Source organism: Cupressus sempervirens, chromosome 2, assembly GCF_028749045.1.
Source record: "Cupressus sempervirens isolate cs-2001-9-10 chromosome 2, ASM2874904v1, whole genome shotgun sequence".
NCBI classification, from domain to species: domain Eukaryota; kingdom Viridiplantae; phylum Streptophyta; class Pinopsida; order Cupressales; family Cupressaceae; genus Cupressus; species Cupressus sempervirens.
The window spans coordinates 157,906,568-157,930,744 of NC_143119.1; the positions used below are offsets into that span (position 1 = coordinate 157,906,568).

The 24,177-nt window shown below is 33.8% G+C and overlaps 1 protein-coding gene across 1 annotated transcript; it reads left to right on the forward strand.

The window, feature by feature from the left end:
* Positions 1–19,448: 19,448 nt before the first annotated feature.
* Positions 19,449–22,894, forward strand: LOC149571524 (uncharacterized). The gene is made up of 2 exons (XM_089809278.1): positions 19,449–19,637; positions 20,901–22,894. The coding sequence occupies exon 2, from the start codon at positions 21,032–21,034 to the stop codon at positions 22,574–22,576; it is 1,545 nt and encodes a 514-aa protein (XP_089665404.1). The 5' UTR covers positions 19,449–19,637; positions 20,901–21,031; the 3' UTR covers positions 22,577–22,894.
* The last annotated feature ends 1,283 nt before the right edge of the window (positions 22,895–24,177 follow it).

The window sequence follows — 24,177 nt, forward strand, 5'->3', positions numbered from 1 at the left end:
ATTTTATTTTAATTAATAAACTCTAAATAATATTATTAGTTAAATAAATAAATATGATATTAAAATTTTCTCTTGATTAATTAAAGTGAGAAAGAAAATTAATTTAATAAAGATATTTTAATTTAAATTGCTTAAAGTTGTTGCATGAAAATTTTATAAAGAAAATTCAACATTTAATTATATTTGATTAATTGAGAAAATTAAATAAATAAAAAGAATTAAATTTAAAGATTCTATTGAAGTTCTATTTTTGATGTATTTATATTTATTTAATTTAATAATAATTATTTAAGAGTTTTATTTTAATAATAAACCCTAAATAATGTTATTAATTAAGTTAATAAATATATTATTAAGAAAACATCTCTTGAATTAATTAAATAAAAGAATTCAACTTAAAGATAAAGTTTTAGTTCTAATTTAGGTGTAATTATATTTATCTAGATTAATAATAATTATTTAAGAGTTTTATTTTAAATAATAAACTCTAAATAATATTATTAGTTGAATTAATAAATATATTATTAAAACATCTCATAATTAACTAGAGAGAGAAAACATAAATGTAATAAAGTTATTTTAATTAACTTGCATAAAGTGTATGCATGAAATTGAAATATAATAAATTGATAAGAGAGAGTAAGCAATTATTTAATAAAATTTATTTTAATTAAATTGAATAAAGCTTGTGCATGAAATTAAAATATAATAAATTAATAAGAGAGAGTAAGAAATTATTTAATAAAGTTTATTTTAGTTAAATTGCATAAAGCTTATGCATGAAATTAAAATATAATAAATTAATTAAAAGAGAAAGCAAATTAATTTAATAAAGATATTTTAATTTAAATTTCTTAAAGTTGTTGCATGAAAATTGTATATAGAAAAATCAATATTTAATTAATTGAAAAATTAATTAAATAAAAGAATTAAATTTAAAAGAATAAATTAAATTTTTTAATTTTAGTATATTTATATTTATTCAATAATAATTATTGTTTAAGAGTTTTATTTTAATAATAAACTCTAAATAATATTATTAGTTGAGTAATAAATATTATTTTATTAAAAAGAAAATATTAAAATATGTTAATATTTAATTTAATTAAAAACTAATTAAATTTATACTTTACTAAAAAGTCTAAATTAGAGGTCTAAATTTAGAAAATTGGTTAAAGAAAGATTAGAATATGATGTTATTTAATTAATTAGAAATTAATTAAATATCTACTTTAATTTAAAATATTTATTTTAAAAGTCTAATTTAAGAAGTTTAATAAAAATAGAATAAAAATATTAAAAGATTAAAGATTAAATTTTTTATTATTATGATTATTTAATTAATAATTATTAAATTAGAGTTGCATTTAAATAATGAATTTTAATTATTCTTATTAATTTAAATAATATACTATGCTTTAAATAGTGCTTACACTAATTAATAATTGGAGGAAAAGAAAATATAAAAGAATATTTTAATTAAAAAGTTTTAAAAATGTGCATGAAAGAATTAAATTTAAAAGATTTGATTAAAGTTCTAATTTAGGCATATTTATGTTTATTTAATTTAATAATAATTTATGTCGATAGGAATTCTACAATGGCAGAATAGGTGGAATGGGATGGTGTGTTGACTTTTATTCTTCTAGGTTAAATTTGACAACCATCTACATGTCAAAGTTTAAATCTTATTATAAAGAGAACATACTTTTACAAACAATTTAATAAATAGAATATAAAATATCCGTTTAAATTATAATATCTATAGATGTAAATCATCCATTTTTAAAGAAATTAACAATGGATAACTCTGGATTGAAATAATATAACTCTGGATTGAGATTCACTTGGTGTAATTTCCAATAGGCTCATAATCGAATCTACTCTCGACTGGACAAATTTTATGCTAATAGAGACTTTTTTTTCTTTTCTTTCCTCCTCTTCTTTGCCTGCTGTTGCTATTCATCCTTTCTCCTTATCTGACCACTCGCCCATCTCTTCCTTCATTAACCTTTGTAATTCTATTCCTGTCTCTATCCCTCTTGATAAGAAATTCATTCTTAACACTTCGGTACTCAAAAATCAAGATGTCTTGATTGCTATCAAAATGGTTAGAATTTTCAACCTTAGTAATAAGCATCTATCCCACATTACCCATTGGAATACGAACATCTCCTCTTGGCAATTTTTTTTTTCAAACCTTCGGCCAAGAAAAGGCCAAAGATTTTAGAAGAGTGGAGAAGTCTCTTTCTGAGCACCTTCTTTCTTTAGAAACTAGTCTTCAATCCAACCCCACCTCTTGCACCTTGGCTGAACAAGTCTCTCTTACTCGAAGCAAACTTTAAAAACATCAGCAAATCAAGATTAGAGGAGCCTCTATCCGGTCCCACAATCGGTGGCTTCAAGTGGGGGACAAAGGTTCAAAATTCTTTTTTAATTTGCTAAAGCAGAAATAAGTGAAGGAAAGAATTGACAGAATTATTGTGGAAAATAATGAGCTTCTCTCCCCGCAGGACATTTTAGATGCCTTCTGGGACTACTACTCTAATCTCCTCTCTTCCGATCTTTCTCCTACCTCTATTGATATTGGGGATCAATGTTTGTCCCTTATCCCCACTAAGATCTTTGAGGAAGATTCCCTCTTGCTTCAGCACATGGTCTCCCCTTAGGAGATTGTTGATACCATACACACTCTCAAAGATGATAAGGCTCTAAGCCCTAACGGGCTCCCTACTGAGTTTTATAAAACCAATATTGATTGGATCACTCAGGACTTATATAATTTATACACTGAAGCTTATGAAAATGGTTCCTTGGGACCCTCGATCAATACTGGCATTATAAAACTTATTCCCAAATCTGGTGACAAGGCCTTGGTCAAGAACTGGTGACCTATTACCCTTCTTAATGTTTCTTATAAGATTCTTGCTAAGGTCCTTGCCACTAGACTTGAGAAGGTGCTTCCTAAATTTATTTTCCCTACCCAAACGAGATTCATTAAGGGTAGATACATTTTGGAGAACCTTATCACTAGTTGGGAAGCTATGGAATGGGCTAAATCGACTAATCAAGAAGTTGCTATGTTGCTTCTAGACTTTGAGAAGGCCTATGATAGGGTTGAATGGGACTTTGTTATCAAGATTTTAACTGCCTTTGGTTTCCCTCCTATCTTTCGTAGCTATGTTAAATTATTGCTTGCCGATGCCTCTGCTCTTCTTGATATCAATGGAACTTACTCTAAACCCATTAAACTTTCATGATCTATCAGGCAAGGATGCCCTCTTGCTCCTACTCTATTTTTTATTGCTTCTGATGCTCTTTTTTACCTCCTTCATGATAACTCCCTCTCTCTTAGAGTTTATGGGATTACCCTTCCTAATAGTTCTGAACTATTGAATATGTAATTTTCTGATGATACCTCTCTATTCTTGGAGCTTTCACAACATAACATCCAAAGTTTTAAAAAAAACTTGAACTCTTTGGACATATGTCTGGTGCTCGTATCTCTACTTCTAAATCTATTATGCTCGACTAGAAAATTGACCCTCCTGACTGGCTGGGCCAGTTTGGTTTTGCTTGGGGTGGACCTAACAAGATTGTTAGATATCTTGGTATCCCTTTCTTGGTTGCCCCCCTCTCTCAAAGATATGTGGGGATGGGTCAAGGACAAGATTCTTAGTAATTTTAATAAGTGGAACCATAAGACTTTCTCTCTTGCTGGAAGGGTTCAAGTCTATCAAAAAATCTTATCCTCTTATAGTATCTATTACTCCTCTGCCTTGATGTTTAGTAACTATTAGATTTTTGAAGTTCAAAAGGCTATTCGCAACTTCCTTTGGTCAGATGGTAGAGGTAAAAGAAAAGCCCACCTTGTGAAATGGAGATGGTGCCATTTGGTTAAAAAACTTGGTGGCCTCGGTCTTAAAGATCTTAGACTTCAGGGTATTACTCTTGCCTCCAAATGGATCTTTCAGGCCTTTGAGGGTGACGAGGCTTGGAAGGTCCTTAGTAGAAATAACATACTATGTGGTGCCCCTAAACGTGCTAAATCCTGGAAGGGCCTTCCCTTTTGCGATCTGGTGGCTGGTCAATTTGTTGTTTCTGTCCAAGGGACCTAGGTATTTAGATCCATTTGAAGGGCTTGGGAGATAGTTCGAAAGTGCATTGATAACACCAAATTTGACCACCATTATTCCATTCATGGGGAACTCTCTATCTGGTGGAACCTCACCTACCTTGATAAACCTCTCGCCCTTACCAAACGTTGCTCTGTGAGAGCTTGAAACTCTAAAGGAATAAAATACATGATGGATCTCCTAGATCATGATACTCTTATAAACTGGCATGAGTTATCCACTAAATTTGATCTTCCTGCCTCTCAAATCAGAACCTATAATCTCATTAAGAATGCTTGTGCCTCGTTGAATCTCCCCCATGATGCTGATGTGGATTCACATCATTATCTCTCCTTCAGATGATAGGATGGTACCTTGCTGACCAAGATTAAGGCTAAAGAAATTTACAAATGTCTTAATACTGATAATGCTGTGACTGATCATGTTAACAAAATCTGGTACTACAATTTTAGTAGCTCGGATTGGCAAAAAACCTTTGACAGTTTGTGGGAGTCTCCTATCCCTCCCAAGATTAAGTGTTTTAAATGGCAGCTCCTTCTTGATAAGCTCCCTATTAGAAATCTGAATACTGGCTTTGACATTTGTTCTATATGTAGAGTTTTGAAAACTATGAGACATATTTTTTTCGATTGTACCTTTGCTAAAGAAATTTGGCTTATGTTCGGCTTCTCTATTACTAAGGATATCTATATCTTTGATATTATCTCTGGCTATATATATGGTTTAAAAAAATATTCTAACCTTCTTTAGCATATTCTTTCATCCTTCATTCTGTGGAACATTTGGAAATGTAGGAATGCCAAATTCCAAGGTATAGATAGAAGTCTTACTAGGTTTTATAGAAAACTCACCCATTTCAAAATTGCTTCTCAGGTCTGTTGCATCATGAACTTGGAACATGACAAACTACTGAGATTCCTTAAAAATGGGCATGCTGAGATGTTCATATATGAGATGCAACATGGATATGAGCTGGCTAGTCTTCTGGATGATAAAACTGCCTTTGACAAAGCCATGGATAGCTTGGTGGAGGAAATTTCATGTACCTTCTCTTCTCCCTACCACAAGCTGGATATGTATGCTCAGTGTTTGGATAGGAAAAAGGTTGTTTGGATGGAAGGAGTGCAAGGTTGGACTAGTTGGTTGGAGGACCAAAATAATGTTCTCACTTGATTCTTGCTACTGTTCCTCTTCTTTTTGCTCTCTCGTTCTCTTATTTTGAGATTATGATGTTTCGAATTGCTCTTTTGAGCTAACTCTCAACTCTTGGGCTATTGTTGTATTTTGTTCTCCTCTCGATGATTAATAAAAAATAAAAATAAAAAATAAAATAAAAATTTTAAACTAGTAAATAAATATATAAATTGAGATAAAGAAAATATAAATAATTTTAGATGTAGTAAATTAAATTATAATTATTTTGTAGTAAATATCTATCGACATTTCTTTAGATAGATTTATTTAAGATATCTATACTAGTCTATTTAGAAGTTTTATTTTAATTAATAAACTCTAAATAATATTGTTAGTTAAATTAATAAATATTATATTAAAAATGTCACATGATTTAATAAGGGAGAGAAAGCTTTAATTTAATAAAGTTTATTTTAATTAAATTGCATAAAGTGTGTGCATGAAAATCGAAATATAGTAATTAAAGACAAAGGGTTTTCGCATGATTGCATGATCAAAGCTTTAATTTGGGGGAAAAATTCTATATTAAGAACATTAGAGATACACAAGTTTGGAGGAGCCAATTTTTGAAAAGAGGGGTTTCGAAGGAAAAGGAAGATTCTTGCATGTTTGTGCATTCATTGTTTGTTTAGTAGATGCTTGTTCTTCGAATTCCTATCTTCTTTTGTGTATGTTGTGTTTCTATTTTCAGAAGTTCTTTGGGTTGAAACTCTTGTTTGAGAAAATTAATTTCCATTATAGAATTGTCTGTGATTTAATCTGAAAATTTTTAGTAAATATTGAACTTTAGAGTTTTCAAAACCTAATGAATTAAGAAATTCACTTTTGTATGTGCTTTATGTGACGAGTGATTTACTGGTGTTGGGGTTTTTGGGTTGACCTAGCTTTGACCAATCTTAGGATGTTACCAAAGGCTTGGGAGTTTTATGTTTGTGGTATTATGTTGAATTGATCTTGATCTTTTTATACCCAACCATGGTAATGTGTTTGGTATGTTTTATGATTTGTGTTGATCTATTGTTTGTTATTGCTTTCCAGTGATCTTGTGTGATGTTGAGGTGAATGTATGACCTACTTGACTTAACCATTTTTGGATTCCTTGATCAGTTGTATTTGGATTGCTTTCCAGTCACTTTTTTAGGATTGAGGTGTTTGGTATGATTTGTTCTTGATGATGTCATACTATGATATATTTGATTTAACCATTTTGAGTCTTTGATCAATTATCTTTGGGATGCTTTCTAGTTGCTTGTAGAGAATTGATGTGACATTGTGATTTATCTCTTGATGCTTTCTAGTCACTTGAATAGGATCGAGGTGATTTTATATGATTCTTTGATTTATACTTTTATGAGCCTAGGGTAGGTTATCTATATGTAATGTCGAGAAATAGTTTGTGATGGAGGTCCAGGCCCTAAGTGGCTACCAGGGTAACCCATTGTAAGTTGTTTAATAAGTGAAAACACTACACTAAATGAGAATTAAATGAACCTAATAAGAGTCTTTGTATGTTCTTGCCCATGCCTCGAGTGCTAGTACAAACTAGGATGGGAGTAGAGAGAACGCTTGGTTATGACCTTGCATCCGTAGTATGCCTTGTTAGTACTAGAGGATACTAGTGGTCGCATAGGGATCACTAGGGGGCCGAGGTCTTGAGAGATTGCTAGGGTAACTCTAGCATGATTCATGCGATGACACTTGCCCACTTACATAGTAGGTTTCCTATGTGTCTTTGTGTGCCTCTGGGTTTAGATATCAGTTTATCTTAGAACCTTTGAGTTAGATTGCTTTTAGGGTTTCCCAGACTTGGAGAGTATTTTTGATATTTGGATTGATATCCTATTTGGGACTTGAGACTATCTCCTCAGCACAGTGGGAGTGCGCCATTTAGGTTCCATGCAGCTGGGTGGTAGTGCTTTTTACTCTTAGCATTGAGATCTGTCTATTGCTGCTGTGGAGCCTCATGTTTCCTTGTCTGCATTTCCTTTCATTCTATCTTTGTATCATTATGATGGAGGACATATCTTATGATGGGTGTTTATATCTTTTATGATCGATGGTATCATTTATGGTATTTTACTTATATCATCGATTCGAGGAGGATGATGTATTTCTAGTTTTACACATGTATATTCTTTTAGCCTTTCATACCCTATGACATGTATAGTGGATGATTGAGCATTCCAAATTTCATTTTCCAAGAGGCATTCAAAAAAATGTATATTATTTAAATGGACTTTGGACTTTTAATTATTCTTTCATGTGGATGAGTTATTTATTAGACTTAGTATTAATTAAAATTAAATGTGATTCAATGTCTTGGGATCCTTAAGGAATGTAATCTATTAGGTATGCTTATAGACTATTATATGTTATTGCTTCTGCTACTTTATGTTTGATGTGTATGTTATTCTTTCTTGTTTTTTTATAAAAATATTTGGCAAACTTAGTAAAACTTTAGGTTAATACTTTTGGATCCCTTGGCGGGGTGTTACATCCATTAAGGAGTGTCTTATGTGATTGTGGTCAGGTCATTATCTCCATGAACACATTGGGTGTGGGCCTGTAGGTACCATGTGGTTGGGCGATGTAGCTACCTATACCACTATTAGGGAATGGTGTTCAAAGATGGTTTACTTCCAATTGAGGTTGGTGTTGGATGTTCACTTGGTACTTCAGTATCTCTAAAGTATGCTTCTTTGTGATTTATGCTTTACCTTAGATACTTTTGATATCATGTTTAAATGATGTTTAGTATGTTACTTAATGCATTCCTTTATCACAATGTTGTGTCTTATTTATTAGTTGATGTTTCTTACAACTACTTTAGATTAGTGATGCTATTGGTAGATTAGCATATTAGGTGTTTTTTTTTGTTTCATCTAATGTTGTGGATAGTTTAATAGTAAGCAAGATCTCATGAGGCAACCCCAATGATCTTGTTGGAAAAATGAGAGTTCATGCTCTGGGGTATGGTTAGGACCCTTAAGGTCTCATGATTCCATTAAGGTTGGGAGGAAACGGGCATGGTTGTTTTAGTTCAGTTGATTCTTCTACTTGTGCATCCCCTTAATTGTGACGTTGCTTATGTTCATGATTTTCTTATGATGTTGTGGTTTAGATGGATAGATTCTATTGTTCTAATTTCTAGAATGTTAGGGTTATTTGATCTTTTATTATGTATTCAAGTACTCGACTTTGGTTGTTACAGTACCCCTGATGTGGAGGTTCTAACCCTACTTTTCCTTCTGAGTCAATCAATTGGCCTTGTGAGTATCTTGGGTGAGCATTTTCTAGTACTATTCAACATTGTCCTAGTATCACACTACTTCTTTTGGATTATTGTACAATACTCGACAAGTATTGTACTAGTAGGTTGAATATTATTGTATGATACTCGACAAGTATTCTATTGGTACTTCATTAATTATCATATGTTACTAGATGAGTATTGTACTTGCATTATGAAGTCTATCATATTATAGTAGTGTGAAGTATCGTATTAGGTTTATTGGAAGATCCGTTCAACTAAATAACGAGTGCTTCTAGACTTGTCTGATGTATTGTGGAAGGTGGTTTGGATGTCCTTTTGGGAGTTATTACTCCCCATACCTTGACCATTTAGTTATAGGGTGTATAAAATATATTATTTAAGTATAATTCTTTCACTTAAGATATATTTTATATATACCATAATTTATTTGAGATAGATTCTAGCCCTCCAAGAGTTAAGGTAAAGATTCTAGCTATCTAAAGTTGATATGATTTCAAACTTATCCAAATTTTAAGGTTCACTTGTTTTCTTTCAGTATGGTGTCCAGTAGATGAGTGGTTGACATTTTGAGCCCTCATCTTTTGCATGGTCACTTGAGGGTCTCTACTTACAATTCTTGATTATGCTTTGGTTAGTTGGAAAAGGACTATATGTTTAACCATGCTAGGAACTTTTACTTTGGGATTTAAAAGAGCACCTTATTTGGGATTGATAGTTTAATTTTACCCTCTTGGGATCTGTGGATGTTATCTGGATCTCCCTAGGGTATTCCCTTGACTTGTGCCTTCTCTGATTCTAAGTTCTCATTTAGTGCTTAGGGATCTTTGGAATTGTTTGTAAGACTTTTGCTAGTTTAGGTGGACATGTGAGTTAACTCATGTTCCCTATTTTGTTATCTTGATTAGATATTTCATTCATGCACTTGGTTACTTTATGTTGTTAAGTAACTTATCTTAAGAAAAAAATAATTCAGTGCATGTTTTATTCTTGTGTTCTAAGAATCTTCAGGAATGGCATTACATCTGTAGTATTAGAGCCCCATGTTCAAACATTGGGATCTCTATCTATATGTTTCCCATATGCCTTATTTTATTTGGCTAGTGGAACTTTCCACATGTTGTTTGGGCTAGCATTGGTTTTCAGTATTTTCCTTGCTTAGTCATCAAATTTCTCTATCACTCTCTTTGTGACAGTTGTCACACTTGAATTATTGTTGAAATAAGCTCTTTTGGTGATTTACTATTGTAATTGACAAGAACTAATTTCAAAAAGTGAGATATATTTCTAATTTGATAGAATATATGTCATATAGTTAATATATTAATGTTATTTATTGTCTAAAAAAATTATAGAAAACTTAATATTTTTAATGTTTTGGATTCCATTTAATTTTTTTATTCCTAGTATTTAATAAAAATATTAGAATATTAATACAAATTTACTAAATTCAATCTCAATCATTGACCCAAAGCACTTAAATCTAACAATGCACTTTTTTAACTCATGATTATTTCAAACTGAGGCTTCACTCTTGTGTTCTTACATATCTTCACATCATGTTACCTTTTACTTTGTCCCATTCTTATATTTTAATTGTTCATATTTATGTACTTGTATTGAGCTGCATATCCATTGTCATGGTCACCATATTCTTTATATGATTATCCTTTGCTTTATCCTTAGTACACTTTTTCTTGTTGAAGGCTGATATATGAAAGTGTTTATTCCAACTTAATTGATCATTTTTTTTGTGTAGTGAATTATTATTTTCCACTAAGATAACATTTTTTTACTTTGGTTGGATTTACATAATTTCTTATTTATTTGATGCAATATTTATGAGCTTAGGCTGGATTCACTTACCCTCTTATAACTTCAATGATATTTGGCCCCACCACTTAGGTTCTTATTGACGATGTTGTATTTTATGACACTATAAGATGGAAATTTCATGAGTATGTTAATTAAGAAATAAGGTTCAATTTAAAGAATTGATATCATAGAATATATTGATAATAAAGGGAAAAATTAGTTTAGATAAATAGATGTTAAAGTACTCCCAATTATATTTAAGATGATATCTAATAAGTGTGGAAGGCTAATAAAATCTTATATCAATTCACCAATTTATTTCCCTTTATACAATTAAACACATTGCATTAGAAATCACCCACTTGTAAAGCTAAATTCATGACATTCTTAAAAATGCACATAAATAATCATGCAAAGAAGAAAATGATACTTATAAACACTAATCACATATTCTTGTATAGCAAGTTTCAAAGCATGTTTCAAACATTAAAAAAATTCCTTGATTTTTAGATAAGACTAAATCTTTATAATGTTTTTGAAATAAAAGTAGCCAAAACAAGGGGGCTGGCCCATTAGAAACAAGCTAGATGACCACCAGTAGAAAACCATTAGAACAAAACTAACCCGTAATGCTTTTAAAACAAAAACATAACTATGCTGACAAAATGCTTGTTAATTAAGCAAAAAAAGTTTATACTAAAATTATAATGATATCTACAAGCTTTAAACAAAATGCCTATTAACTAACAAAAGTCACATAAAAAAAAACAAAGGCGTGATAGCCTTAAAACTGAAAAAGTCTTTAAACCAACAGATTAACAGCATGCAGAAAAAAGGAGGGGAGCCCTTAAGATTTCTTGACCTCCTTCTTCCCCAAGAGGACATTCACCCAGTCTTCCACCAGAAAGTCATAAAGCAATTTGGAGTCCTCCCTGGGCAAGTCCCCACTAGCTTCCCTTGGTAGGCATAGAGTGGTATCCATCGCACGAGTGACTTTAACCTTAAACTTGGTTAACAATCCCATTCTTTCCTCTAGTGCCTGAATTCTCTCCCACAGCTCATTACCAGCCTTATCCAAAACACCTAGATGTTCGTCCCTACAAGCCAACATATCCTACACAATAAGGGGGTTAGTGGCCTTTTTAGAACCTACCTTAATAGGGGAGGAGATCGAAATGGGGGAAGGCATCCTGTCCACCATTTTGGGGAATTGATCTTTAGTTTGGTCCACACACTTGGGCACAACTATCACCGAGACATGCGACACCTCCTTATTCTCCTTGCCATTACCTGAGATTGACTTGGAGGAATCATTAATCTCTTCAACCCCCTCTATACCTCCCTTACCAAAGTTAAATTTTTTCTTCTTCATTCTTCTTTTGTGGCAACCTGAATCCTCAAAATCCTATTCCTCCTCCCATGAGGCTCCCTCCCTTAACTTCTTCTTAACTTGAGACTTAGCCAACCTCCCTGACCTTCTCCTTCCCCCTCTCTCCTCATCCTTCAACTCCATTTGCATTTTCTCCTTACCTTTTCCTTTTTTCCCCCTAAGGGAGGGATTAACTGGGGATCGACTAGGAGAGGGCTGAGGGGTGGGGGCTCTAGGACCATTAATCCGAAGGGGGGCCATTTGGGGCCTGGGGTTCAAGTGAATATGAATATCAACTTCCACAATCCTACGAGGGACCAAGGTAAGGTGAAATTGGTATAGCCTAAAAATTAGACCCTAGTGCAGAATAGTAAAATTAACCCCCCTTCTCATTTTATCTTTCACATCTGCAACAGAATCTTCAAGATCATGTAGTAGGAAGAATGGAATTGAAATAAAATCACGATGTTTGAAATTATTAAGAAGAGGAAAATGGTAGTAGCAACAAACTCGATACCTTCCTTTGAGGGTAAGGTATTTCATCAGAATCAAACAAACCTCATTCCATGGGTCAGGCAACTTCTCCCTCATGAAACCACCTCTGTGCCGAACTGGTTCCTCAACATCCTCGAAGAAATATTGTAGACTGGTTTCATTAGTCACCCGTGTCACCTTCTACCATTTCCTCCCCCTCATCGCCATGCTCGTCACCATCACAATCACCTCCTATAACACATGAAACGAGATACCATTAATGGTCACCTTGCAATTTTCCCATGAGTTAACAAATTGCATAGAGCAATTCTTGTCATGACCATTAAGGGTCTCCATGAGTGGAATAAAATTGCCCTCTCGTAGAATGTACTAGACCAAGGGCTTCCTCAAACTATCATCAATCATAGCTAGTTCAATATGCAATAGGTCACCTCCCATCTCTGTAATTTTTCCCTCTTGTTTCTCTCTATTCAAGACCCAGGCCCTAAAAAATACTTCACTCTTAGAAAGATAAACCCATAAATGGAGATTATAATTACATTTAATAGTAATAATGGAACCTACCAAATTGGAATCTTTATAATGTTAATTGTCACCAAACGCAATACACATTCATGCATGCACACACACATACATGTGTACACGATATAAAAGTCTCCAAAACATTTTTGATATGGTAATGGTTAAGATAATATTCAGAGTCTAGTCCAGACAATAGTGTAACCTATATTCAATTTCATTAAGACCATTAGTGTCTATTTTTAATATTAAAGTAATAAGATTAAAATTACTATAAGATGAATAGTACAAGATTACACAATATTGAGAGAAATAGATAGTAAATTTAAACATATTGCAACAACAATAAAAAATTTAAAATGCAATATGTGAATTTATAATGTTTCAGATGTTACATTTGATCTTCTTGCCCATTGTGGGCTAGGGAAAACCCTAGTCGTGCTCTGTGTGTTTATCTATTCTTGAGCTTTTTGTTGTTCAAGGATTTGATGTCATCCTTCTATTTGGGGCATTATATACTATTTTTATGTTGGGGGTCATTTTGTTTTGTGTTGGCATTCTTCTTTTTATTTTTTTCTTTGTGCTAGTTTTTTTTCTAGTGTTTCGTTATAGGATTAGCTTTGGAAATGAGATTCGACAAGCACCTTCATAGGCAATGGTGACGATTCTACCAAAAGTTCAGATGTTATAGTTAGTGGTGATGATTTGAGAGGAGGATGATTCTTTTGAGAAGGCTTCTGATGTTTTTATTGCCAAAACATTGGCTTCTATCTCTTCATTTTTTGAATGAGTTTCTGAGAATTTGGAGGCCCTTTGGTGGTCTTCTTATTATAAGAAGGTTGAGGTATCTAAGGATGAAAAAACCTCCATTTCTATCCTCTAAATGGAGATAAATCAGATGACCCAAATGAGGAGGATCTATTTCTCATGAATATTTTTTTATAGGCTCATGTTGAAGCTAAGAAATTATTTTAAGTGCAAGTGTTGGAGGTTGAAGATGATGACTATTTTTTGTCTTAGAAGAGGGTTTCATTCCTATTTTCCTAGTTCTTTCACTCCTTTGTTGAAGGAAAAATCTGCTTATCTACCAAAAACCCTAAGTTTTGTTTAGATGGTTAATGGTTTTTCTTGTATTTAGTTGGAGGATAATGGTGTTGCAAAGGTTTTTGAGGTGACTATGTTTGTTTTATTAATTCAAAGGATATCCTTACTCTTATTATAGAAGTATTCTTACTCTTATTAAAAAAGTGAGAAAGTATTTTGCAGAATTTAACTCTTTTGGAAAGTTTAAAGTTCTAGGTTCAAGATTCGTAGTGATAGTTACTATTGATTTGAGTATCAATTATGAGCCTGTAGTTACAACTCATATTCAAAATATCGTTTCTAGGTCTATGGTTCTAGAAGATGTTACTTTTCCTACTATTTATGAGTCTCTTATTGTTCTTTCTCTTGTAGTCTTTGTAGATGGGGAAATTTCTTCAGAAGCCATTAACGATGCTGCTTCATGTTGATTTATCTAAATGAGATAGTGAGAAAATGGTTAGAGAGGATGTTCGATTATTCTTTAATGTCCGTGATTGTCTTCTTGATGATATAGTTGCTTGGATTAATAGTTCTTTTATTGAAAGGTTTTGTGGGAATTATCCCAATATTTATTCTATTAGAAGATGGATCAATCAAGTTTGGGAAATTTCAAGTTAGGTAAAGCTTTCTACTATCTTGAAGTATTTATTCCCTTTTACCTTTTCTTTCCATGAGGAATTTTCTAAGATTCTATATGAGGGTCTTTGGTTTTTGGGTTCTAATGGTGTTTCCCCTCAAAATTGGTTTCTTGAGGTCTCTTGGTTTTAATTTGTAGAAGAAAATTTTATTGTTTCTTATTTGGGTTTGGCTGCCTTGGTTAGCACTATCTAATTCTGGAATAATTTTTTGAAAGATAATTTTCAATTCTTCTAGAAGTAGTGGTGCCATGAATAATATTAGTACATTCAACAAACACTTACTTTTTGCAAGATTTCGTGGGATTATGGAGAAAAGTCAAGCTCTTCCTACCCAAATCACCTTATCATCTAGAATTGGGAATTGGGTGCAACATGTTGAGTTTGAAAAATCCCCATTTATTTTCTATACATGTAATTTAATGGATCATGGCTATAATTAATACATAAAAAATAAAAAATGTTGCTATGTTTGGAAAAGGAAAGAGATAAATCATGAGAAAACTCCACATTTTTCTTGAAAAATTGATGCAACAGCCTCTTGGGTTTGCTTGGTGACTACTTTGGAGTTCATGGGAGGAGGCTCATTGGTTTCTTTGGAGGGTGCTTGGACTACTACTCGGTCAAAGAAGAACTGGTGCTTGGCATGCTTTGGGAGCTCGACATGCTCTGGGAGCTCAACATGTTCTATGGAGCTCGGCATGGTCTTGGAGCTTGGCATGTTCTATGGAGCTTCGCATGGTCTTGGATCTTGGCATGTTCTATGGATCTTGACATGGTCTTTGGTTACTCGACATAGTCTTTGGTTGCTCGGCATGGTCTGGGAGGAGCTCGACCTTGCTTATGAATTTGGTGCTTGTTCCATGCCATATAACTAATTTTCCACAATGAATTAGAGGATGAAAATTTTAGAGATTGAAGAGGGCCTAGAGTACTAACTAAAATTCAAAGAATGAAATCTAATTCAATTGGAGCTAGGAAATATTGCAATTTTACTTGGATATTAATTTTGGACATTTAATTATTGTTGTAGGCCGACTTGTGGCATTTAATTTATGTATTTGTATTTAATTTGTGTTCTAGGCCAACTTGTGGCTTAGATTGGTATAATTAGGTGTTGTAGGGAAGTCTTTAGTCATTATTGATCCATCATGGAGAAGAGGAGGTGGTAGAGGAGCAAATTTGGAAAAGAGCTAGTAGCTGCAGCTTGGAAAACAAGAAGATTGCTTGGTGGGCTTGCGAGCACAAGTTGAGATCTTCCTTGGGGGTTTCTACTAGAGTGTGGAATTGAACTAACTAGGGTTTGTATTGGATCTTGAGGGATCTTGTAGAAATGTTATTGTAATTTCTATTGTATTTGGCTGTAACTAGGAAGGCCTTACAGCCTAGCACATTGCATGTAATGGTTATTTTATAAATAAAGAGTTGTAATTTGGTGTTAGATCTTGCATTATTGTTTCTTGTTGTTGTGTTTTTGTTGCGTGCTTATATTGCTTGTGGCTAGGACATCTCCTTTTGGGATACTCCCACCTTGCGTTGCATCAAATGGTATTAGAGCAAAATTTGTTCCTAAGTGTGTAGATAGATTGCCGAAGCTGAGGTAGTTTGCACTAGGACTTGGGTTGGAGATGTTGATTCGAGTTGATCTTGATCTGGTTGTGGATTTTTCTTTTTGGAGTCCTAGATCTCTTGGTTGTGAGGTGGTAGATTATGGTTCTGACTTGCAATTGTAGAGGGCTTGCATATGGATCGATGGATGGTAAGATGGAAGACTGACCTTGTTGAGACATGATCGTAGAGAGTTGTGGATTATATATCTACGGTCCTAGACTTGTGATGTGGTTTTTGATTGTTCATGCAAGGTGGTAGGTTGCAATCTAACTTGCAAAAAATTCAATTTTGTCACAAGGAGCATGGGAAGGATTTGTTGCAAAGGGTTTATGAAGATCTTGAAAGATGGCTCTAAGAGGATTGGACCTTGAGATGATTGTGAATCTTCGTGATATGGTGGAGTGGAGGTTTTCTGAGATGTCTACTCGGTTTGAAGCTAACTTGGCTGATCGAGTTAAGGATGGGGTGAGGAAGGACTTACATGGATGTTTGTGGAGTTAGAGTCTACTAATCTGGAAGAGAGTTGTCTGGCTTGTTAGAAGACTTGTTCGTGAGAGAAGATGACATGACAAGGTCGAGGTGGAAGAGTTTTTTTTTTTGTTGATAAGTTTGTGGAGTTTGATGTAGAACTTGAAGAGTAGCTGGAGGTCATTGCTAAAGATATTCTTAACCTCTTTGATGCTGGAATAGAGATTGGTTTTCATGATCATTTGGTTGGATTTGGCATGGAAATTGTAGAGCACTTGGTTGTGGATGATTCAATTGTTGTTGGTGATAAGTTGTGTGTTGCAGAGCATCTTGTTGTGAACAAGAGATTGCTGAGGTTGTAAGTTTGGCATGTGTTGATGGAAATCTACATGTTGCTACTGATGTGGAGTATTTTGTTATCAGTGTGGATTCACTAGTTGTTGATGTGAACGTGGGTTTTTTGTTGAAGCATTATGTTTAGTTTGTTCCTGGGAGTGAGCATGTTGATTGGGTGGTTGAGATTTTGGTATTTGATAGAATGATGTGGATGTGGATGATATGCAGATTGGTTTTCTTGTCCCTATTGGAGTGGAAGCTTTTGGTGAAGATGAATCTAGTTGTTGATCTTTCTTTGGGCATCAAGGTGTGGGACACACTTTCCTATTTACCTAGGGAGTCTGATGCAGGAGCCTCTTGGGTTTGCTTGGTGACTACTTTGGAGTTCATGGGAGGAGGCTTAGTAGTTGCTTTGGAGGGTTCTTGGACTGGTACTCAGTTGAAGAAAGATTTGTGCTTGGCATGCTCTGGGAGCTCGACATGTTCTATGGAGCTCGGTATAGTCTTGAAGCTTAGCATGTTCTATGGAGCTCGACATGGTCTTGGATCTCAACATGTTCTATGGAACTTGGCATGGTCTTTGGTTACTTGGCATGGTCTTTGGTTGCTCGGCATGGTCTGGGAGGAGCTCGGCCTTGCTTAGGAATTTGGTGCCTATTGTAGGCCATATAAATAATTTTCCACAATGAGTTAGAGGATGAAAATTTCAAGGATTAAAGAGGGCCTAGAGTATTAACTACAGTTTGAAGTGCAAGCTCTAATTCAATTGGAGCTAGGAGATATCACAATTTTAATTGGATATTGATTTTGGGTATTTAATTGTTGTTGCTAGCCAACTTTTGGCATTTAATTTATGTATTTGTATTTAATTTTTGTTCTAGGCTGACTTGTGGCTTAGATTGGTATAAGTAGGGGTTGTGGGGAAGTCTTTAGTCATTATTGATCCATTGTGGAGAAGAGGAGGCGGTAGAGGAGTGAATTTGGAGAAGAGCTAGTAGCTGCGGCTTGGAAAACAAGGAGATTGCTTGGTGGGCTTGCGAGCTCAAGTTGAGATCTTCCTTGGGGGTTTCTACCAGATTGTGGATCTGGACTAGCTAGGGTTTGTATTAGATCTTGAGGGATCTTGTAGAACTATTATTGTAATTGCTATTGTATTTGGCCATAACCGGGAAGGCCTTACAACCCGGCACATTGCATGTAACGGTTATTTTATAAATAAAGAGTTGTAATTTGGTGTCAGATCTTGCATTATTGTTTCTTATTGTTGTGTTTCCGCTGCATGGTTATATTGTTGGGGGCTAGGACATCTCCTTTGGGGATACTCCTACCTTGTGCTACATCAAAACTCAAAATAATGACTCTAACAAAGGAAGTCCTCTTGTGGACTATTGGAGGATTAATAATTCTTGGAGGCCTAATATGAATGTGCCAACAATCTAATGCATGCTTGTTTGAATAAATTGCAAATTAGGGAGAATAACCCTTCCATTGTGCTCTATCAAAGAGTTTTAGACCATTATTTTAAGACATCCTGACTTGAGGTTGAATCTTTTCTTTTTATTATAGTCTTGTGTAGTATTTTTCAACTAAGGTTTGTTGTTGTTGTTCTATTCTAACTAGTTATTGTTGTGTTGGGCTTAACACTTAATATTTCTCATGGTACAAGTGATCAAGGCCCTTTCAAAAACTTTGCCAATCTAATAAAACATAATAAAAAACTTTAAACATCACAATTTCTTTCAATAGAACAATATACCCAAAATTACAATTGCTACACCTAAAATAATTAGATGCACAAGAAAATCCACTTGATGAGCATAAGACATCTGAAATAGCCATATGTATAAATAAATAGATAAGATGAATGTAAACAATAGTTATTTTTGTATAAGAGAAGTTTAAGTTCATGACCTACACAAATTGATTCTTTTTTCCCTTTAAGTTTTTATAAAATCCACTTCTAATTAAAAAAGAATGAAAATAAAATATATTAATATTTTAGAACTGCAGATTCTTCATAATTAAGAAATGCTTTACAATATACCCTTTGTGCATACAATAGAAAGATCATCAACATAATAAAAATGGATTGTTCATTTCCTATAGCTCATGCCCTATCATAACCCTTCTACAATGGAGATCTTATTTTAAGGGACATGCTAATCTCTAACAACATGCACTAAAGAGATAAAACAAAGTCAAACCTTTTTTTTTTCCAGATTCATGAAAACATAATGAGTTTTTTCCAAAATTTTTGTTGTTTTTGACTACAAACTATGCAATAATGAATATTTTGGAATAATCCATGATATTTTCAATTTTCTGAAAATTGTCAACTGTACACTTTGTGGTGAGGATAACCACGTCCTTATTTTAATGCCCAGAAATATAAAAATGAGAAAAAAAAAAAAAATGACACGTGTCACTATATTCTTATGTTACACAAACTGCACTCAATATTGAACGGCATAGTTCCTAACAATCGTATAAGTTGTCTTACTGTTACATAAGACATTGGAAAAACAATATCGACGGGAATCATGTTTAACGGCAAAGGGAGTTAATTCATAATTCTGTATAAGAGATGTTGACAACGCCCTTCTGAAATTTGGAGAATATTTATTCCCTGAATATTTGTTCTGTCTTTTCGAAATTCTTTGCAGTTTGTTCCGTTTCTCCTCGCATCAAGAACGAATTAAGCAATGGTAAGGTACGCCACTTTCACTTTTCTCTCTTACTTAGTTTTCCACTTCTGTCATGTGTTTCTTATTGCTCTAAGATTGCAAATCATTTTCATCATAGGAAGATATTCAGATGTTCACACTGTTGTTTTTATTTAAAATTATTTGCAATTATGTTGAGGAATTGACATAAATTCAACGATGTTTTCGAATATAAAGATTTATCGACAATATTTCGGTGAAATGTATTATAGCCGCTTCCAAACCTCTATTTAGATTGAATTTTCAGTTTATTTAGGTTCTGAATCTTGATCTTAAGCTAAGCGTTAATGGATTCACAAGTTTATCTCAGCAAACTTTTCATTGATGGAGAGGCTACGAACCTTTTTGTTTAAGTACGTGATTATAAATATCTATCAGTCGTCTAAACTTATAATATCTGATGTTGATTTTTACTATTTCATGTTGCACTAGCAGTAGATATCTTGTTGAAATATTGGAGTGGATCGTAAAAGGCGCATCCATTTTATCTGTTTTTTAACAGATTTGCGAATCCGTGTGGTTCTCCAGCTGTCTCTCTCGAATTTGATTCATTAGAGCGACATTAATAGCAGGATTTCTAATGGGAGGTCTTACTAATTTTATTAATTTGCTTTCAACCGTAGATTAAGAATTTCTTTCTGGTTTAAGATTGAAAATCTTTTGTTTCACCATACGACGATATTCAAATTTTCAGAATTCTTTTACTAGAAAGATCTCTGTCTGCTCAAAGAAATTAACCATACCTGATTAGAGATTTATGAATTTGACGATTTTGTGAGATTTTAGTATCATCACATACAGCCTCCTTTGAATCTGCCACTTAATTGAAATAAGACTTTCTGGATTCTAAAGTCTTCATCTTAAGTGAACCAGTACTAACGATTTAAAAAGATTCTGCAAGAACTTTTGTCATTGAATTAAGAGTCTTGATATAAAGCTAACCAGTTATAACACAGAAAGATCGTGTCGATAATTTTTTCATTGATTATGGAGCACAATTTCTTTAATACCTGGTAAATATGTTAGCGGAGCTGTTGAAAAGCTTAGCATGTCGTTTGCCCCATTCTCGTCGTTCTGATTCAAGAATCTTTTCTCTAAGAATTTCATTCAATCTTTTCTCAAGAATTTCATTCAATTTTTTCTCTTACACACTAAATATTTTGATTCTGATATAAAATTCTTTGTAAATTTCCACATTTTTTGCCCGTCTTCTGGCTTTTTCCTGATTATATTCCATAATTGCAGACAAATCCCAAGGAGAATAGATTTCCGGCGATTATCAGCTGGCCAAACCACAACGCAAAAGCTGATTACTCCGCTCAACGATTAGTTTAACAGATTTTACTGAAGAAAGAAAAACTTCGCAGGAAGTAGTCATGTATGAAGAAGAAGCTTCTCAGAGTAGCGGATCTGGAGTTGAAGATTTTTCGAAAGAGGAATATTTTGAGTTTTTGGATATGTTGTTGGAGCACTATCCCACAGACAGCACTGGATATGTGACTAAAATTCAGTCTCTGTTATTAGCCGGACGTTATAAGGAGGCATTTCTCTTCTTAGAGCATTCATGTGCTCTCCATCCGGAGATGAAAGAGCTCTTAACAAATACCTATCGTAAATCCGGCGCTGAATATTTCGATATAAGCGGAGAAATTGTAGGAGCGGCGACATGCAGGCCCCGTGTGGTGAGACCAGATGGCGATTTCATTGGGGCAGTGGAGATCAGGATGACAAACAATGGCTGCGGAAAGGGTTTGTTTGCCACGGAAACTATCCAGCGAGGAGAGGTACTACTCATCAGCAAGGCTTTGGCCATCTGTCCAGAGACTCACATAAATCGCCATTCCCTGCTTCACATCGTGAGAGACGCTTTACATGATTGTGAGGAAAACGCGCGCCGAATTTTTCTTGCTCACGTCATGACAAATCGGTCAAAATTCATTCCGAAAATGTGTGATTTTGTCACCAAATCTGGCGCAGGGAACCAGAGCGATTGGTCTATGCCGTGGGAGTTTTATGATGGGCTGAATGGAAAGGAGAAGGTGTTTCAAATCCTTGCCATTTTAGACCTCATTGCGTTTGACAATTTATGTCCATTTGCAATGAGAGAAAAATCGAAAGAACCGGCCGTTTACGAGTATGTTTCAAACAGGATGTATTATGGTGTGTGGCTGCTTCCTTCCTTTGTAAATCATTCATGCGTGCCCAACGCAGCAAGAATCAATGTAGGACGTGATTTTATGAGGATTCATGCAACCAGGACCATTAAATCGGGTGAGGAAATCACCATCCCGTATTTCAATGTTTTGGTGCCCTTTCCTTCTCGGCTCGCGTCTTGCTCAAAGTTTGGCTTCACCTGTGTCTGCAAACGGTGCGATTTAGAAGCAAAGAAAATGGAGAAAACCAGTGCAGTGAAGGATCTTTACTCCGAGTACACGAAAATCAGCATGTCAGATGAGGTGGGAAAACGGGCTTCCCAACTGCAGAAGCTTCTTACTCGAGTGGAGAAATGTGTAAAGAATTTGCACAAGAAGAAGACTTTGAAAGAGGAAGATGAATTGTTTGAAAGATGGTACAGGTCCTCGTTTGCCAATGTTTATTTAGCATCTCTTTTAAACAGACACAGAAATGAGGTGCCCGTAGAATTTTGTGTGGTAAATGAGACAAATTTCACGGATATAGCGAATGCTCTGATTGAAACTTGTCCAGGGAGCCTTCACTGTCTTGTGTTTTTTCATGAATTTCGAGGCAAATTTATAGAATTTCTGACGCTGCACGGGAATGGGATATCGTCCGATAAAGAATATTTGTATGAGGATTATGTGAACAACGCATGGAATCGTATGATTGAAATCGCCCCTTCTATCTACGGCAGCCCAAATCTTCAAAGTATTATCCACATTATTTTCCGGCAACTTTTCTGAAAAAAAGTTGGAACTTGGAATATATGATCTGTGGGTTTCTGGGTTTCTGTTTTGAATTGTTGTGCCTTTTCAAGATTGTATTATTTTTAGTAATCTGGTTTGGCCGTTAGTATACTACAGATTATAAAGTACATGTACAATTAAAAATACGTGAGTACCATTCAGAAAAATTGCAGGTAATTTATATCATTTCTCTATGTGAGGTTAATAGCATATTATTCTTTTGAAAATATTACTTCTACTGCAAATTATTTAGTATAATGTGTTCCAAACATTAAATTTGCATCATCACCCATCAGAAACTGCCGACTTTCATACTAGTTGAGGAATTGCGTGAGAAAGTGCAAAGCTTGTATAATTTGTTTCTCCTGTCCGTTTCTCCCGTGCGCTGCTTATAGTTTTGGTTTAGTTGTTTTTCATCTGTTGTTTGTGTTAGTGTTCTTATAATATTTTACAAAATAAAAATAAGTTTACATTTCTTTTGTTTACTGAATTTGAGTAGTTTTAAACAAGTTTATGAAAAATTAAGTCTTGTTGAGTACAAGCTCTCTCATATCATAAAATATAACAATAAATTTGAACAGGAAAACTCTTCATGATAGTTCTAACTAGACTAGTTTGCCTACTCCTAGATTTCACTCTTTATTAAGAAAAATACAATAAAAAATAAAAAATAATAAAAAATATTTAATTTACAATTCTTATAATTGTATAATTTAATTTACAATGTTTTTAAAAAATAACTTTATAAAAATATAAACACATACATTTCAAATGAATATAAATCAAAGTTGTATAGAGTATATATGCAATTAAAACATGAAAGCTAAATAAAAGATGTCTTCTTTTTGTTTCAAAATATATTTCTATATATGTTTTTTTGATGAATAGTTGATCTTTGGCCTTGGGCTGTATGAACTCATGGGGTGATCTTGTATCCCTCAGCCCCCTTTTTAAGAATATGTATCTTTAAAGTTTTAATTTAATGGAAAATGACTATTCATAAAAAAAAAAAAAATTCTTAAATGAAAGTTTCGAAGTCAAAAAATTATCTCTAACATTTTATTGTAATTTATTTTTAGATTTAGAAACATCCAAAAACTCAATGAAAAACTTTTACAAAGAAATTTTGTTTACAACTTGTGTGCTTTTGTTATCCATCTTCCTAAAGACATGAGCACTTCTTGTCATGACCCATCTTGTGCAACTTCTATTTGATAGACTTTGGCTAGTCAACTTAGTCGGTGGATGTCAATTGGGGCCTATTAGTATTGGTTATTATTTTGGACTTTTGGTTGAGATGTTGTTCAACTTAGACTATAGTCGGAGTATAGTTCGACTATGTCATAATTTTAAAAAAATACATGTGAAATGTGATATGATTTTATTGGTTGTGATTATTGATGTTATTTCAATTGATTACTAACTAGTATTGATATATTTTCTTTGGTTGTGAATGTGTCTGAGTAGTTGTAAGATTGAAGGAAAGGGTATGAGTAAGGTAGAGGAGGTTAGCTCCTTGGTAGGGTTGGTACCAACTCATCTCATTCACACACACACACACACACACACACACACTTTAGACATTATATGCATTATTG